Source organism: Grampus griseus (assembly GCF_964374135.1).
Source record: "Grampus griseus genome assembly, chromosome: 17".
Classification (NCBI taxonomy): Eukaryota; Metazoa; Chordata; class Mammalia; order Artiodactyla; family Delphinidae; genus Grampus; species Grampus griseus.
In genome coordinates, this window is record NC_139011.1 from 38,408,727 (window position 1) to 38,427,528 (window position 18,802).

General features: G+C 40.7%; 1 protein-coding gene across 2 annotated transcripts in view; it reads right to left on the bottom strand.

The window, feature by feature from the left end:
• LAPTM4B (lysosomal protein transmembrane 4 beta) overlaps window positions 1-18,802 on the bottom strand; it is a 62,414-nt gene that overhangs the window by 25,619 nt on the left and 17,993 nt on the right. For both annotated transcript variants that reach the window (XM_082674775.1, XM_082674774.1), the window contains exons 3-5: window positions 7,310-7,383; window positions 6,822-6,944; window positions 2,469-2,567 (exon numbers count right to left, since the gene is read on the bottom strand). In XM_082674775.1, coding sequence (XP_082530901.1) covers window positions 2,469-2,567; window positions 6,822-6,944; window positions 7,310-7,383 — 296 coding nt within the window. The remainder of the gene's footprint in view (window positions 1-2,468; window positions 2,568-6,821; window positions 6,945-7,309; window positions 7,384-18,802) is intronic.

The following is an 18,802-nucleotide window of genomic DNA, read 5'->3' on the forward strand; positions in this document are numbered from 1 at the left end:
CCAGGGGCGTTCACCCACTAAACACTCTGATGGGAGAAAAACCTGGCCTATTGTCTCTAAACTCATTTCAATGACCAATAATTTATTTCAATGACCTTATTTCCTATTTGACATTTCTGTAATCTTGAATAAATTAAATATTTGGTATATTTCCCAAACAGACTTGCACTGACAAGAGTACATCCATCAGCTACTTGCAGAGCTAGGTGGTAAGCGTTGTTCCCTTTACCAACTAAGGACAGAGAAAAACTGATACATGTTGTGATTTGGGTTCCCAGGGAATCACTAGTGATAAAACTTATTAAAGAGTAACAGTGAATTTAGGTTGTGAGAGCTACTAATCAGGTAAACTGTTATGTGAAACTGCAACACATATATGTGTTCATATTTGTTTAAACTAATAATTACTGAGTCTCCACAAGGGATAGAATAATGAAGGCAGGGTCTACGTTCTCAAGGAAATGCAGTCTGGTTAGTAGAGACAGATACATATATAATGAAATATTAACACATTACACACAGGTTGGAGACAGTGCTGTGAACCATCTATAAGATGCCTTTTATTAGGTCATTATGATAAATAATATTGTTTGCAGTTGATAAAAGCACCACAGACAGGGCAGGGATTTTTCTTATTCACCACCAAACCCTAGCAGCTAAAACACAGCCCGGCACACAGGAGACCCTCAGCAAATATTTACTGAATAAATAAATGAATGATGCATCTTCCCATCCATTAGCTCAATTAACCTCACAGTTACCCTTCACAATGTTTTCTTAGCTATTACTGCTACTTAGTAAATGAAGAAACCAAGGCTCTGGTCACATAGCTATATGGCAGTGACACAAGGTAAATCTAGGTCCTCTGACTCAAATCTCAAGTAAGCATTTCCAATAAAGATGTAAATGCCTACACAGTTAAAATGCCTTTTTTGAGCGCAGTGGGAGGTGCCGGCTTCTGGGTAATGGCACAGGGTAGCTTGGTCAGACTAACCTTCTTCCAGGTAAAAATGATAAAGTCTGGAATAAACACACACAGACACACAGATTCTATTTGAAGGCAGGGCTGAAGGGCCCAAAACAGGCAGAAGCTAAAGGGGAGTCTACCCTTGAGTGGCAAACTGCAGTGAGTGGGATTTGAGGGTCTGAAGCCTTTTGCCAGTGGCTCTGCCCACTCTCCACACAGCTGGTGGTCTGACTAAGAAGCCAGGAAGTTGGGGTGTTGAGGTAGGAGCTGCAGGGGCAGGAAGCCTCAACATCCGTGTATAAAATTCACCCAAATCCTTGACCACTAAGCCACACATGCAGTAACAAGCCATGCAGAGCATGTTGTATGGAGGGCGATGCAGACCTCACTGACTTTCAATGAATCACTTTCTTCCTACTCCTCTTTAACACATTACCATTTAAAATGACTTTTCTCCCTAAATGCAGCTTCTTCAAAACTCACCAAGCTTGGTTTTTAAAGAATTCGGCAATTTTATGCCAAAATAAAGACAATGAAAGATGTTAAGAATTAAAAGTTCAAGGTCTAACTTAAGAATTTTCTACTTATTACTAGCACACAAGCACAAATTATAATGATGTTTTTATTATCAGGTTTACAAAGATGAAAAATAGCACTCGACGGATGAGGGTGAGGGAAACGTGGCAGATGAGAGTGTTAAGGCATTCAACTTTAGGGGAGATCAATTTGACAAACTATCAAAAACCTTCAAATTATGCATACCCTCAAATTTCAGGAAATAGATCTTGAGAAAATAAATGTATAAGTATACAAAAGATGTAATTAATTTAATATATTCACTGCCATACTATTTATAAGTGAAAAAGTAGGAACTATCTCAATGTCCAACAATAACTAATTTATAAAAATGATAAATTCATAATAGACTGTTACAGAATAATGTTCAAAATCGATTACATTTTTAAAAACAAATTACAGGGACTTCCCTGGTGGAGCAGTGGTTAAGACTCCACGCTCCCAATGCAGGGGGCCCACGTTTGATCCCTGGTCAGGACACTAGATCCCACATGCATGCCGCAACTAAGGAGCCTGCGTGCTGCAACTAAGGAGCCAGGCGAGCCGCAACTAAGGAGCCCACCTGTTGCAACCAAATATAGTAAATAAATAAATAAATATTTAGGGAAAAACCCCACAAATTACAAAAGAATGTATTCAGAGACTTGTAATGGATGCTATGGTACTTAATACACACCACATAAATGTACAACATTATATTATTTACATCCAAATAGATTTTAGAAGAACCCTGGGTTGGCCTGTGGAAGTCTGGTTAGTGTTTATCTCTCTCATATAGATAAGAGAAGGAACAGAATTGTGAGGAATTCAAAAAGCAGTTCAGAAATCTAAAACAAGATAAACTAACAGCAAGTTTTCTTACTTCTTTAGCATTCATGAATACATTTAGTAATATTTAGACCGTAAGTAAAATCTTCATGCTTACCTTAAAAGTCAAGATAATGCTGATAAACAGAAGAATAATAAGGACCAAACAGGTAGGATTCACTGACATGATATCATCTTTGTAAGGAAAATCAGGAGGCTACAAAAGAAAAGTACCTCATTAGCAAATCTCATTAACGATCCAGGATTCTATTCCATAAGTATTAACCAGATGTGCTTATCAGAAAGCAATTAATTAAAGCAGATAGTTATTATTTAAGGACAATACAACATTTCTAGTCTACCTCTACTAATGAAAAAGCTATAAACAGTGTAATGGGGAGAGGCTAGTCTGTTCTTAATTCAGGCAGTAACTCTCAAAAAGAAAATTCAGGGCTTCCCTGGTGGCGCAGTGGTTGAGTCTGCCTGCCGATGCACGGGACGCGGGTTCGTGCCCCGGCCCAGGAGGATTCCACATGCCGCGGAGTGGCTGGGCCCGTGAGCCATGGCCGCTGAGCCTGTGCTCTGCAATGGGAGAGGCCACAACAGTGAAAGACCCACATAACGAAAAAAAAAAAAAAAAAAAAAAAGAAAGAAAGAAAGAAAAAAAATTCAGTGGAAGATTCATGAGACGTAAAGACCTAATTCTGCCCTCCAACCATATAGAAAGTTAGAAGTCAATGGTCTTTACAACTCCTCAAAATTTGGATTTTCTGCAAATTCTGCACCATTTTAATGGGCTGTGTAGGGCAAGGGTTGCAGAACCCTATTAAAATAGTGTCTTCTTAATATAGAGCATTTTTGCTGATGCTACTTCTCCTCAAAGAGCAGAACCTTTATATTAGTAGGTTTTTACAGCATTTTAAAAAAATCAAAACTATTATATAGAATGGATAAACAAGGTCCTACTGTATAGCACAGGGAACTATATTCAGTATCCTGTGATAATAATCGAAAAAGAATATGTATATACATGTATAACAATCACTTTGCTGTCCAGCAGAAATGAACACAACATTGTAAATCAACTGTACTTGAATTAAAAAAAAAAACGAAAAACAAAAAAACACAAGTCCTACCATCTGACCATAATGATTAACTACCAGGTCAAAAGAAACCCTTTTAGCAGGACTGAAATCTGCTACTATGGTTCACGGGAATGACAGGATGTCACCGTGAATCTCGTGCTCAGCACTGATCGAAGCTCTCATTGCAAACGGATCGAAGCTCTCATTGCAAACGGATCGAAGCTCTCATTGCAAACGGCTTACACAGTGTGCACAGAAGGCAGCCCCGTGTGCGGTCACCCTTCATCTCCCCTCATCACCCACTACTATGTGTCTGGATCCCACGTGAGCAGTATTCCCAGACATAACAAAGGAGAAAACTCGTGACTCGTGCCTGGCTCCTCCTCCCCAGGATGAGCCTCGCCTAGTGGTTTTCAGAGTCTCCTTTCACTCTGGCAAAATACCTAAGTAATAAAATCTAAGTCACTTTTTGTGATCAGCTCATCAAACTGGCCCCTGCCCTTGGAGCCTAAAAAGGCTGTCTGTAGTACTGACCTCAAAGGGCAAAAATAAAACAAACTGGGGCTTCCCTGGTGGCGCAGTGGTTGAGAGTCCACCTGCCGATGCAAGGGACACGGGTTCGCACCCCTGTCCGTGAAGATCCCACATGCTGCGGAGCGGCTGGGCCCGTGAGCCATGGCCGCTGAGCCTGCGCGTCCGGAGCCTGTGCTCCGCAACAGGAAAGGCCACAACAGTGAGAGGCCCGCGTACCGCAAAAACAAACAAACAAACAAAAAAAAACTGATGTTATCTACAAGACCAACACAAAATCATATTGTTTCCAGGAATGTGGAAAAAAAAAAACAACCGCTATTACAGTGGAAATATATGAGCCTTTCCACAAAGATCTTTACACTCTTTCCCCCAGAAAAGTGAACGTGGTCTCTACATCCACTTAAGACCAATCAAAACACACACATAACTTACTTTAACTGTGTTTTACAAGACTCCACATAAAAAGAACGGGCGCTAGGATTAAGTGGTGCTCTCTAGCAGCCTTCTCAGACAAGCCTCCCCAGATTCACTGTATATCTCAACTTGTCAACAGGAGGGGCAACAGCAGTGGAAATTTCATGTCCCCTTTCAGTGCCGTCTCTTAGGCACTGTGATAACCTGCAGGTCTCGCTCTTCCAGCCCAGACTGATCTTCAAGTCGAACATGCAGAAGATGCCTACTTGTATTATTTGCTTTATAATTATAAATAAAAGTAGATAGTGAGTTTTTAAACTCCTATGAGGATTATTGTGAGCACCACCAATATTATGACTTTACAACTGGGTACGGAGTGACTGGACAATGCAGGTGGAACAGGAAGTAGTGACTGAACAATGCAGGTGGAACAGGAAGTCTTGGTAGTATCCTGAGTGTTCTAAACGCTGGCCTGCACATTAGCCTTTCTCCTCCTTATAAATCTCCAAATACATGGGATGGAGCACACAATAGACTCAAGTAGTCAGGACTGCCATGTGACTTGCCTTGGTGTCCCCTTACTCCAACCCACCCTCTCCCGGCCCCCTCACGTGATGGGCTCTGTGGAGACTATGTTTCCTCCACAATTCCAGGACGATTTTAGGAGCTCAGTGCCAGATCATTATTACAGAGTAGAATTCAAGTCCTGAAAGACAGAGGTAATTCTGCAACCTGTTCATCACATATAACACTTAGCTGTTATCACAAGAGATGACACATAAAATTAGCACATGGGAAATAACACCACAATTTTCTTGACACTACACTCTACGAAAACATAGATCTATTTCTAAGAAACAACAAGAAGCTATTTCTTACAACAATGACAACCTAATGCTTTGAAGGAGCAACACACTGGAGGCTTTTCATACTAGGTCTGTTGAGTACTAGTCACGTGCTCTGGGCCAACTGCCAAAAGATCACAAACTCCTGTGGCCACACTTCCTACCTGGCTCCATCCCCTCCATCCGTCTTTTCCACTGAACTTCCTGACCTCCATTTTCACATCAAACCCCCAGTCTGTATCTCCATCCCAGAAAAACCCCGTTCCTTCCCCCATGCTCAGAAACTACTATTTTTTTTAAAAGGAAATATTTTATTTATTTCTTTATTAATTTTTGGCTGCATTGGGTCTTCGTTGCTGTGCAGGGGCTTTTTCTCTAGTTGTGGTGAGCGGGGGCTACTCTTTGTTGCGGTATGTGGGCTTCTAATTGCAGTGGCTTCATTTGTTGTGGAGCACGGGCTCTAGGTGCAGCGGCTTCAGTAGTTGTGGCGCACGGGCTTAGGTGCTCCATGGCATGTGGAATCTTCCCGGACCAGGGCTCGAACCCGTGTCTCCTGCACTGGCAGGCAGATTCTTAACCACTACATCACCAGGGAAGTCCTCAGAAACTACTATGAAAACTAAAGACTGAACATTCTATTCTCTCCATTTAAAGCATTCTAAGATTTTGAAGAAATTAAATTTTAAGGTACATAATTTAAAACACAAAGATTAAAAAATGTGAAGGCACAGAAGTACTCTAATCTCACACCCTCCACGAGCTTCTTAATAGCCAGCCACCAATATTCACTCATGTGGTCACAAAGGACATTTAATATTGTAGAAAACCAGCCCCAGAAAGATGTTTGGGGCTTCCCTGGTGGCACAGTGGTTAAGAATCCGCCTGCTAATGCAGGGGACACGGGTTCGAGCCCTGGTCCAAGAAGATCCCACATGCCGCGGAGCAACTAAGCCCGTACACCACAACTACTGAGCCTGCGCTCTAGAGCCCATGAGCCACAACTACTGAAGCCCGCATGCTTAGAGCCCGTGCTCTGCAACAAGAGAAGCCACTGCAATGAGAAGCCCGCGCACCGCAACGAAGAGTAGCCCCTGCTCGCCGCAACTAGAGAACGCCTGCGCGCAGCAACAGACCCACCTCAGCCAAAAATAAATTAATTAATTAATTAATTTTTTAAAAAAAGAAGTTTCAAGAAGAAAGGGGTTCTATGGTCAAATAAGTTCAGGAAACAGTACATGGTAGAGTTCCACTTTTCCCATACACAGCAGACGCAAAAGGCTATCATCCTCTGCTGATAACTGAGCAAACTGCATTTTACAAAACTAAGACAATTAGTAAGTAGCTTGTAAATTAGGCAGGCACCTCTAATACCATCACCACCAACTTATCTACCTCAGGGGGTTATGTTTTCCCAAAAAGCATTCTAAGAGATAAGAAAATCTTATCTTTATTCAAAAATCTCTAATCAGTAACTCAGATGCAAGTGAGCCACAAATTAATATGTATATGTATATTTATCTCTACGTCTTTTGTATTTCTATCTTAACCAGGTCTCCCTCACGAAGAGACATAGTAATTATAAAGGTCACATACCAGCTGTCGTATGTATTCCTGGATGGAGTTTGGATAAACAAGCACGGTGACTGCAACCAAGGTGTTCAGGGCAAAATCAAAGATCTGGTAACAGAAGAAGGGGATGATCCAGGCCGCGTGTTGCTAAACGTAAGACAGGACAGGATGTTAACATTTAATATGTTCAATATTACAAAACAATATTTTTTTGAATTCAGAGAAATCTTTTCTTAATCTGAAGGGAAACGGAGGAGTAGAAATTCATTAAAGCAGGTCATGATGGCAACTTGCTAAACCAAACAAAAGCAGCAAACCAACAAGCCTCAATGAACACACTTCTGAGACTGTAACATTGGTTTTCCACGTAACATTAGCAAGAGATGTAAACTTTTAAAGATTCTTACAGGAAACTGAGAACGATCATTCCTCACTTCTTACAGATAGCTGCACAGATTACATGTGTAAGGGACCAAGGAAAAGGCCCAGGACCTTATTTCTAAGCTGCTTACCTTGTATGCTCCGTAAGTAGCCATTGCACAGATCAGGATCATGAGAAGAGAAATTGCGATAGCAATGCACATGTCTGCAAAAAAGTTTTTTTAAAAAAAGAAAGTCAGTAGTAGCTCCACTGTTTTAACATTTTTTAAAGCCACTCCTCAAAGGCATTTTGTTTATAAACCAATTATAGACAAGAACTTTATACTAAGTTAAACACCAGAGTTCCTTTGGAATCTGAGACGACCATTGTTAAGGGAAGCAAAGTGCCTAAAAGATTTTCTCCCTAAATCACACATAGGTCTATATTAAATATATCTATAAATATATCTATGTATATATATATTTCAAAGTTTGGTCTTCTGGTCCACTGAATTATATATATAACAAATAAGGTATTCTTTTTCTTATCAGGACCTTTATGTCTCTGTTTAGTCTAGAGCCCGCCAACCTCTCCAATCTCCTCTCATCCCATCCCACACTTTCCTGCTCACTGTAATCCAGCCATACCATTTAGTTCACTAAACACAGCCAAATCGTCCCATGCCAGGGCCTCACATTTGCAGTTCCCACTGAACAGAAGTAATGTCGCTCATATTTTCACATGATTGGCTCCGCCTTTTTAATCATTCAGCTCAACACCTCCAAGATCTTCCCTGGCCATCCTAGCTAATGTGACCCTCCCAGTCATGCCCACGTGGCTGCTGCATTTTCTTTACGGCATGTTTCACTACTATCTAGCTCATTCGTGTACTGTCTGTCTCTGCTAGAGGAACCTTACTGAGGAAAAGGAGCTGCTGCTGTGTCTCGTTCACTACCGCAAACTCAACACCGAGAAGGTGACAGATGCCGCATGTGCGCGCTGAGCACTTGTACTGTGGTCAATCTGCATTGAGATGTGCCGTAAGATTGAAATGTACTCCTCATTTCAAGGACTTAGTATCAAAAACAAAAAAATCCCATTAATGATTTTTATACTGATTACAAGCTGAAATAATATTTGGGATATACTGAGTTAAATACATTATTAAAGTTAATCACCTGTTTGTTGTTACCTTTTTAAATGAGGCTACTAGGAAATTTAAAATTACTTGTGTGCTTGTATCATATCTTTGTTGAATAGAGCAGCTCTAGTACAAAGCCTGTTTCACAGTAGGTACAAACTGAAGACTTATTCTGATTAGAAGTACAGTATATCTGGGTTTCTGAAGGTAACGTGTAGAGTTATAATCAGGCTAAGACAGTACAAAAACCCTTGCAGTAAAGTATCTGTATAGTGCTGACAGTTTCCAAGGTATTTTCACAGATACCTCATTGAGTCTTCATTACTCTGAGGTAGATGTTACTGTGCCCAGTGAATGGATTATGAAACCAGGGCTCAGAGGTTATGTAACTTGCTGAGATAGCATTTGCATCAAAAGGCTAAACTATGACTAATCCAGCTCTTATGATTCAAAGTTTCAGCTCTCTCTGCTATACGATGCTGCTTCTACTTAAGCTTTTAAATACTGACCAAATGAACCAACCTAGGCTGTCGCTTAGCTACAGGTATTTCTCCAAAGGAAAGCATTCCAGTTCTAGAGCCACCCACACTATATCCTCAGCTTCGGAGATGAGAGGATATTTTAAGCAGGTTTACAAACAGAATCATAAGGTCAAAGTACTTTCTGTGTCAGATGTATATATATCAACAAAGACCATTTGGCACCTTAAAAAAAATGAAGCTTCCTTAAAATGGTCTCTAGATTTAATGCAGTACATTTATAATAAAGTTGATGACTTTTACTAAAGGAGCAAAAATTTGACTCTCAGAAAAAAAGAAGGTTATAAGAGAAGGTTATAAGAGATAATTAATACTAGTCAGTACTTAAAAGAGCATGATTTCTCTCAGGATACATATATATTTTATAGTTTACTTTATAATTTTAATGCTAAATGAACTCACCTTCCCTTATTATGAGGGAAGAGGTACCAACAAGGACATTTCATGTATGCCTCATAGTATTTTTGCCGGGCAAGTAACCTGCCCAAGGTTGCCCAGCTGGCAAGTGGTGGATGAGCTATTCTACCCCAGAAGTTTAACTCCAGAGGCAATGCTCTTAGCCACCATGCTACCCAGCTGCGAAGGAGGTAAAGCAAATGCAGTAGTGGAGGTCAAAGTCCTGGGAAACCAGAGAGCCTCCCTAAAAGGAGTGGACATTCTTTGTTATGTGCAAAGCCTATCAGAACTTGTAGTAATCTCTAAAACTTGATTGAACTCAGGCAGAAATTTATTATTTTCTTTGTCTTACTTTGACGGTTTCCAAATTCTGTACAAGCCTATTTTATAATGAGAAAAAATGAGTTTTATAAAAGGTAGCCCATTAGAGGATACTCTTTGACTCCCTCATAGATCTTAAGAGAAATAGAGAGACAGAGAGAGAAACAAGCAAACAAAAAAATCTAAGGCTTTATTTAAAAATAAAAATATAGGGCTTCCCTGGTGGCACAGTGGTTGAGAGTCTGCCTGCCGATGCAGGGGACACGGGTTCGAGCCCTGGTCTGGGAGGATCCCACATGCCGCGGAGCAACTGGGCCCGTGAGCCACAATTACTAAGCCTGCGCATCTGGAGCCTGTGCTCCACAACAAGAGAGGCCGTGACAGTGAGAGGCCCGCGCACTGCGATAAAGAGTGGTCCCCACTTGCTGCAACTAGAGAAAGCCCTCACACAGAAACGAAGACCCAATGCAGCAAAAATAAATAAATAAATATTTTTAAAAAGAAAAAAATATATAAATATAATGGTTACATTAATATTTATGTTATAATAAAATTTATATAAATTATCTTTTATATTAATATTAGGCATATCAATAAAACCTTTATTAATATAAAATATTAATACAGAATAAAACACTAAAATCTTGAATAATTTTATGTCCTATTCTGGAAAAAAAAAAGAAAACCACTCCAGAACAAAATCTCACATAATCATTAAAATTTTTAAAATTTCCATCTTTTTCAAAGAATATAAATCTCAGGAGAAATTTAAAAGGTACAAATAAAATGAAAGTCATAAAGTATCCTATCACCACTCACAATGAGATACTACAGAAAAAATGTTAATTTGAGATGAGGAAATTTTCAAAATTCTAGTCCTATAAATGACTACACCAACCACACTGAACAGACTGAATATATCACAAGCATGTCAAATAGTTTAGGTAGGATCAAAGCGTAAATCAAATAAAAACACAGAGCAGAGAAGATAAAACAGGTTAATGAACCTTGTATCTCCTAGCAACCTAGAGCACAAGTCAGCTCCTCTGAAGTAGTGTGCGGCGTACCATGGTGAACATGAGAGTTACTCTGAGGAATGAAAATTCATTTCTTTCATAATTATGTCAACAGGCGAATGAGTAACTGGTCCTACTAACAATACAGGAACGTTTACAATCGGTAAAGTACTGGTCAGTGACAGGAATATCCTTTACTTATTCTTTGCACAGCAGCTCCACCAACCAAAGTCAGAGCACACTGTGGGCAAGTTGTTTCCTAAATTAAATTCCTGGCTTAATGACTCAGTTCTAATTTGAAAAGGTTCCAAAGAAAAGCTACACCACAGGCCACAAAGGCATAATTAGAAAGCATTTCCTGATACTTAGTCAATTAATCACTGAAATAGAATAGGCATATAAAGGAGTTCCCTGAAATGCCTTTGTTAAAATAATCTATTTCTAATTCTACTCTTCCTTAACACTTCCTTGGGTTTGTGTCCTTCCCATAAAACTGGTAGCTAGATAGATAACTAGCACCTGATTTATGCTCTCACATCATACTTGCCTAGTCACGAGTCATTCTTATGGCTCAATTTTCGGCCATGTTTTTGGCTCATGAAAACAAACAGTATTTGGGGTATAGTTTCACCATTAAGTCTAGAGGAGAACTATTTTCAGGTGAACTCACAGCAACACTATGAGCTACTGAGAGCAAAATACAAAAGCCCTCAACCCCTGCGGGGGTAAACACAAAACCCAGGTAAGTCCCTTCTATGGGGCCTCACGTTCTGAAGTTGAAAGCTTGGGGAAGAATAAGCATAAGGCACTAATTTTATTCCCCTAAAACAGAAGCAAAGCTCTAATATACTGTTTGTTATTTGTGAGGCAACTGCTTATAACTTTTTATTGAAGTAAATTCAGATAGAAGAGGGGTTTCTTGTAACTTGCTAATTTACAACTTTATTCTTAAACCCCAAATTTATTTCATGAATACTAAATAGGTGTGTAACATGGGATAAAAATGCGAGGCTGCAGAGATTAAGAGGACATAATCTTTGCTCTCAGATGCTTAGCATCTACTAGGAAGGGATGGAAGAATTCAATAGCAGATAACAGATGACAAGCTAGGGGAGTTCAGAGGGGACAATATTTTCAGTCAAGAGAAACAAAAAAGAATTTATGGGAGGATGTGGTTATTTGGGCTGGGTCTTTTTTTCCCCTCATAAATTTTCTGTATTAAGATATAATTCACATTCTATAAAATGCACCCTTTGAAAAAGCATATATATAATTCAGTGGGTTTTTTAGTCACAAAGTTGCACAGCCATCACCACTAATTCCAGAATATTTTCTCCCAAAAAAAAACCCCTCTATACCCTTAGAAGTCACCCCCCATTCCCCCCCACACTCCAGCCCCTGGCAACCATTAAGGTACTTTCTATCTCTTTAGATCTGCCTATACTGTACATGTCATATAAATGGAATCATACAATATGCAGCCTTCTGTGTCTGGCTTATCTCATTTAGAATAATATTCTCAAGGTTCATACATGTTGTCAGGTGTTAAGATTTAAACTGTAAGTTACAAAGGATTAGTTAGTTAAGTAATATACGGAAAATGTCAAGTTCAGAGAATCTCTGTTAACTCCTCACTTTCTAAGATAAGGAAATTAGCTCCTGCCAGCTACTCTCATATTGAGAAATTTATACTGACATAATTAAGTCTCATAAAGGTTGCTTATATAAAAACAGAAAAACCTGGACCTCCCTGTTGGCGCAGTGGTTAAGAATCCGCCTGCCAATGCAGGGGACACGTGTTCAAGCCCTGGTCCGGGAAGATCCCACATGCCGTGGAGCAACTAAGCCCGTGCGCCACAACTACTAAGCCTGTGCTCTAGAACCTGCGAACCACAACTACTGAGCCCGTGTGCCACATCTACTGAAGCCCGATCACCACAACAACTGAAGCCCACGCACCTAGAGCCCGTGCTCTGCAACAAGAGAAGACACTGCAATGAGAAGCCCGCGCACCTCAAGGAAGAGTAGCCCCCGCTCGCTGCAACAAGAGAAAGCCCATGTACAGCAACGAAGACCCAACGCAGCCAAACATACATACATACATACATAAATAAATAAATTTAAAAACAGAAACAGAAAAACCAATAAGGAGTATTTACATTTTTTGTAATTATGGTCACTGGAGAACCAAGATGTGTGACTAGACCTTAAGAGAAGGAAATAAAATAAATTTAATAAAAAATATTCATGATCTATTTGGAACAATTCTGGAAACATTACTGCTGGACACTAAAGAAGACTTGCACAATTGGAAAGGCGTAAGTTTTAATTAGACTTTTTAAAGATTTCACATCTCTATAAACTTACTAAAAATCATGAAGTTGTACATTTTACATAGGTAGGTTTTACAGCATACAAAGTATAGCGCAATAAAGTCGTTTTTCAAAAAAAAAAGATGTCCAAACTACGACATGTAAAGATGTTGCTTCTCCCTCAGCTAATCAACAAATTTAACAGTCAGAGATATACGGCAGTATTTCCTGACAACTGGACATGTGGTGCTCAAGCAGATTTCTGAAGCAGAAGGTAGGTTAGTCCTACCACATACTACACATATTTGCAGGAGAGGTGGTGAACTGGAACCAAGCTCTCATTCCCACCTTCTGAAGTGCCTTCCTATTCTGCAGAGGCTAGAAAGCTAAAATCTACGTTTCCCAGATTCCCTTACAACTGGGTGCTGGAAGCAGACAGGTTTTCCCAATTAGACGCAGACACATAACAAAGATTCCCTCTTCTGACCAAACACCTTAGGCTCTACCCTTGGCCCACTTAGTCAAGTTTTGGCAAGAATCCTACGGAGTTAGTATACCTCACTCTTGGTATCCAATGACTCTGATATCTGGTCAAATTCCTTATTTTTCACCCTCAATAGCCTATCACCCTGGTCTGCCTTTAGCAAGAATCCTGTTGAGTTATCTAGCAAGAATCCCCCAGCCTTGATGTTTCCTCTTAGTGATTTTCCATTCGCTGACCTCCACCCTGCTCCTTGGCTATAAACCCCACCTGTCCTTTTTGGAGGGGGAATTGAGCTCGATTTTTCTCCCCTACTGCAAGGCCCCCACTACAGTAGCCCATCTTGAATAAAGTCTTCCTTATCGTCTTTATCAAGCATCTGAATAATTTTTTCATTAACACAGTAAAGTTGAAAAAGCAAGTCTCAGAAGAAGGAGTACTGTGTGAATCCACAATATAAAGTTCAACCACGTGAAACTTAAACAATAGATCACTGAGTGATACAAATATACGTGGTAAGTTTATACAGAAAAGCAAAAGAATGATAAACAGTTCAGAAGAGTGGCAGCTACCTCCAAGATCAGAGGGGCTCTTTCGAAAGTTAAGGTAAAATTCAATTCCTCAAATCAAGTTGTGGGTGCACAAGTACTTACAATTACTCAGCTTATTTTATAAACATTGTTTTACACTTAATCAATATTTAATAAGAGGTAATCCTATAAAGAATGAGGAACTCCAAATTATTGTTAATGAAAACAGCAAGATAGTTGTTCACTGTATAGCAAACTTTTCTGAAAGGTTTGAATTTTTTCAAAATAAAGATTTGAAGTAAAAAAAAAAATGATCCTGGGCTACCCTAGTGGCGCAGTGGTTGAGAGTCCACCTGCCAATGCAGGGGACGCGGGTTCGTGCCCCGGTCCGGGAAGATCCCACATGCCGCGGAGCGGCTGGGCCCGTGAGCCATGGCCGCTGGGCCTGCGCATCCGGAGCCTGTGCTCCGCAACGGGAGAGCCCACAACAGTGAGAGGCTCGCGTACCGCAAAAAAAAAAAAAAAAAAAGATACTAATACTAAATCTATGTTAAATTGTAAATCACATCCTAATTTCAAAACCACTGAAATGCAAACAACAACAAAATGCATCATCAGAGGAGCAGCACTGGACACCTGTGCTAGTTTAGTTCCTGCTCAGTCGCTGGCAAACTCAAACAAATAAGGAATTCTACAGGCTTAATGTATCTAGTTTTTAAAAAGTCACTTAGTAAAGTGTTTTTCTTTTAAATGGTTTTCTTGTAGGCAAAGTGGGGAAATGTCCACCAAGTTTGGTTAAGTGGAACACTGGATAAGGAGGTGAATGATTCTACCAGATGTCTTCCATTTGTCTTTCCAAACCCACCCTCACCATCCAGTTACCTGCCCTAGCAGGCACACAGGTATGGGCCATCAACAGGGCTCCCTTACCCTGTGGCGTTAGCTGAGTTCACTCAATGAGGAGTCCAGACAAGGGATCAGAGAGAGCAAGAGGCTGGCCCCTGCTGTGAGGCTGCCTTGGTTGGCCCCGGACCAAAAAGGTAGCATTGCTCCTTATAAGGAGTTCAACTCTGTATGACGCTCATTCCCAGCTCTAGTAGCCACTGCCTCCCATCTCTCTTTCAGATCTAGGGATGGTAACAGCTGGTCTTGATTAAGCAAATTACTTCACCGTCCCTAGTGGTCTTCTTACACCTCCATCTTTGTAAAAAGATCTTGAAAATAAATATTCATTGAATTATCCTTGTAAAAAAATAAGATGTTGTCAAAGTGTAGAATATGTAACCTTTTGAGCCATGTGACTTAAAAGATAAAGAGATGGGACTTCCCTGGTGGTCCAGTGATTAAGACTCTGTGCTCCCAATGCAGGGGGCCCGGGTTCGATCCCTGGTCAGGGAACTAGGTCCCACCTGCCGCAACTAAAAGAGCCCACATGCCACGACCAAGACCTGGTGCAACCAAATAAATAAATATTTTTTAAAAAAGAAAAAAGCTAAAGAGATGACAGGATGGAAGGATGGGAGGGTAGAGGAATGAAAATAAAGGGCCAGGATGGTCCTGTGGCTCCGCTCTCCCGGCTGTCACATATGTATGTCTATTTCCTCAAGACATTGGCATGTCACGCACAAGTGGACAAGCTCTGCAGACCAAGTGCCCCGCTGGTTTGAGGGTATGTGAACAGACAGCAGGTAGGCAGCCTGGGCCTTTCCCAATGTGGTGCCAAGAGCCACATGGAAAGCCTCAGCTGTCTTCTTTTCCCTTCTGTTTCTTAGTTTGTATTACCAAAGCTTTCAAACATACACAGAAGTATAATGAATTGCCAGCACCCATTCTGTTTGGATTGTGTCATCTCTTTGCTTCTGTCCATTCTACCACTGGTGGAAAGCTGGACTGTTTCCAGTTTTGGGCTATTATGAATAAAGCGACCGTGGCCATTTTTATACATGGCTAATGATGGACACAAGCATGCATTTACTGTAGGGTACATACCTAGGAGTGAAACTGCTGGGTCATAGGGTGGATGTATATCTATATAGCTTTGGTTTTCCCAAAGTGGTTGAACGATTTACACTCCCACCTGTAGCTTGAGAAATCCGATGGTTCCAAAGCCGTATCAACAGGTGGCACTGTCAGTTCTGTTCATGTTGCCATTTTGAAGGGGTGGAGTGATTCACTACTGTGCTTGTAATTTGCATTTCTTTTACAACTAATAATGTGGAGAATATTTTCAGGTGCTTATTGGTCATATGGATACCTTCTCTGATGAAGTTATCTGTTTTTCTCTTCTTGATTTCACCCAGAACCACTGACTATAAAGACCATCATTTCTCCAATAAATGCAGTAGTGTTTTTATCCTAAACCAGGTTCCTATATACAGTAAACAAATTCTTCATTATTTTTATGGCCATTTCCTCCCCAGGGCAGGTGAATAAAGTAAGTTTGGCTTGAATGACAATTTTTTTTTTAACTTTTTTTTTTTCTCCAAATGTATTTATTTATTTATGGCTGTGTTGGGTCTTCGTTTCTGTGCGAGGGCTTTCTCTAGTTGCGGCAAGCGGGGGCCACCCTTCATCGCGGTGCGCAGGCCTCTCACTATCGCGGCCTCTCTTGTTGTGGAGCACAGGCTCCAGACGCACAGGCTCAGTAATTGTGGCTCACGGGCCCAGTTGCTCCACGGCGCGTGGGATCTTCCCAGACCAGGGCTCGAACCCGTGTCTCCTGCATTGGCAGGCGGATTCTCAACCACTGTGCCACCAGGGAAGCCCCTGAATGACAATTTTGCTACAAAATGAATCAGAAATTAATTTGGATGATCTGTTTGGCATTATGTTTGGCTCTGACACTTCCTGTTACAGTTCCTTGCCAGTCCATTAAAATTTCACAAATAAAATTTCATGAAGTCTACTTATTTGAATTTTACCTGTTTCTCTTTGCCCCCTCATGTCCTTTTTCCATTCCAGAATCTAATCCAGGGTCTTGTACTGCATGTAGTTGTATCTCCTTTGTTTCCTCCCATCTATGACAGTTCCCAGTCTTTCCTAGCATAGTCAATTTTTGATTACATAAATATGTTTATTTGTAAATTATAAATATATATTACAATTTTTTGTATATAAATTACATAAAAATACAAATGTTGAAGAGATAGGTGTTTTGTTTTTTTTTTTTTTTTTTTTTTTTTTGCGGTACGCGGGCCTCCCACTGCCGCGGCCTCTCCCATTGCCGAGCACAGGCTCCGGACGCGCAGGCCCAGCGGCCATGCCGCTCCGCGGCATGTAGGATCCTCCCGGACCGGGGCACAAACCCGCGTCCCCTGCATCGGCAGGCGGACTCCCAACCACTGCGCCACCAGGGAAGCCCGAGATAGGTGTTTTTAAAAAGAGAACTCTTTATATTTTTTTCTTTATCCCAGTGGATTCTCCTCTATGCCCCATTTTAATATAAATCATAGGGATCTGACTTTCTTCTACCAGATCATTTTAGGAAAAGATCACATGGAAAAGTGAGATACACTCCTGCTCTGTCCTTCTGGATAAAACCTTGAGATGACTACCACCATTCCAAAAAGATATCAACTTAAAATTTCTATACACCGGGAATTCCCTGGATGTCCAGTGGTTAGGGCTCCACGCTTTCACTGCCGAGGGCACGGGTTCTATCCCTGGTCAGGAAACTAAAATCCCGCAAGCGGCAAAAAACAAAACAAAACAAAAAAATTGTTATATACCACAACTTTCAAGCACAATTCAAAGCAACTGATTGTACCCATTTCAAGGACTGTTTAGTTGTATCCTCATGTATGTTAAATATAGAAATGTTTGTCAGCCATGATGATGTTTGACCTACAAAGTTCTTTTTAAAAAGAGATCAAAGGGCTTCCCTGGTGGTGCAGTGGTTGAGAGTCCGCCTGCCGATGCAGGGGACACGGGTTCGTGCCCCGGGCCGGGAAGATCCCACATGCCACAGAGCAGCTAGGCCCGTGAGCCATGGCCGCTGAGCCTGCGCGTCCGGAGCCTGTGCTCCGCAACGGGAGAGGCCACAACAGTGAGAGGCCCGTGTACCGCCAAAAAAAAAAAAAGAGAGAGAGAGATCAAAACATATGAAAGGAAAATGTAAGAAGAAAGTTAAAAAAATATTCACTCACATGAATGAATATTCATCCTTCTGTATCTTTTTAACCATGCAATTTAAATGATCAATAGGTAGTCCTAAAAGTAATTACAAACTATTCATTCACTTCTTTCAAATATATGAAATATCAGAGAAACTGCAAATGCACTGGAATTAATATCCAGGTCATTACAAAAACAATTACTATTGTAAGGTCTTGAGTACCAGTAAGCCTCCGAGGTCAGGTAAATTAAGCCTATACTGTCAGACAGTTCACCACCCAGCTTAATCTCTGGCAATTAGAAAAAGGCAGGCAGTGTGACTATTTGATTGAGACACAACTGTATCTGAATCATTTAAAACTTCTTTGCTAACCTCAATTACTTAAAAGGGAATCCTGCTACTGGAAACAGTGAAAGGTAACTTATTTTTAAACGTCAATCAAACATTGTATTTAGAGGTTATATAGTCTTTTAACTCAGGGGAAGGAAGGCAGAGAGATATTAATTTAATATTAATGGAATTCATTATCTTTCTGGAGGAATTCATCAGGGTAACAGGGTTATTGAGAACAGAGAGAATGAGCAATGTTACAGCAGAAGTCATGTCTCAGTCTGACAAGGTCCCGAACCCCAGGATGATACAATGCCTTGGTATCTACTAGAAGCAATGGTGGTAGGAGATGATGGACAGAAAGCATCTCCCGGCTTTGCATTTACTTCGCTTCTAGCTCTTCTCAGGCTCCTCCTCCTGGCCTCTCATGTCAGGGCTCCTTCAGGAAAAGTCTCTTTACTATC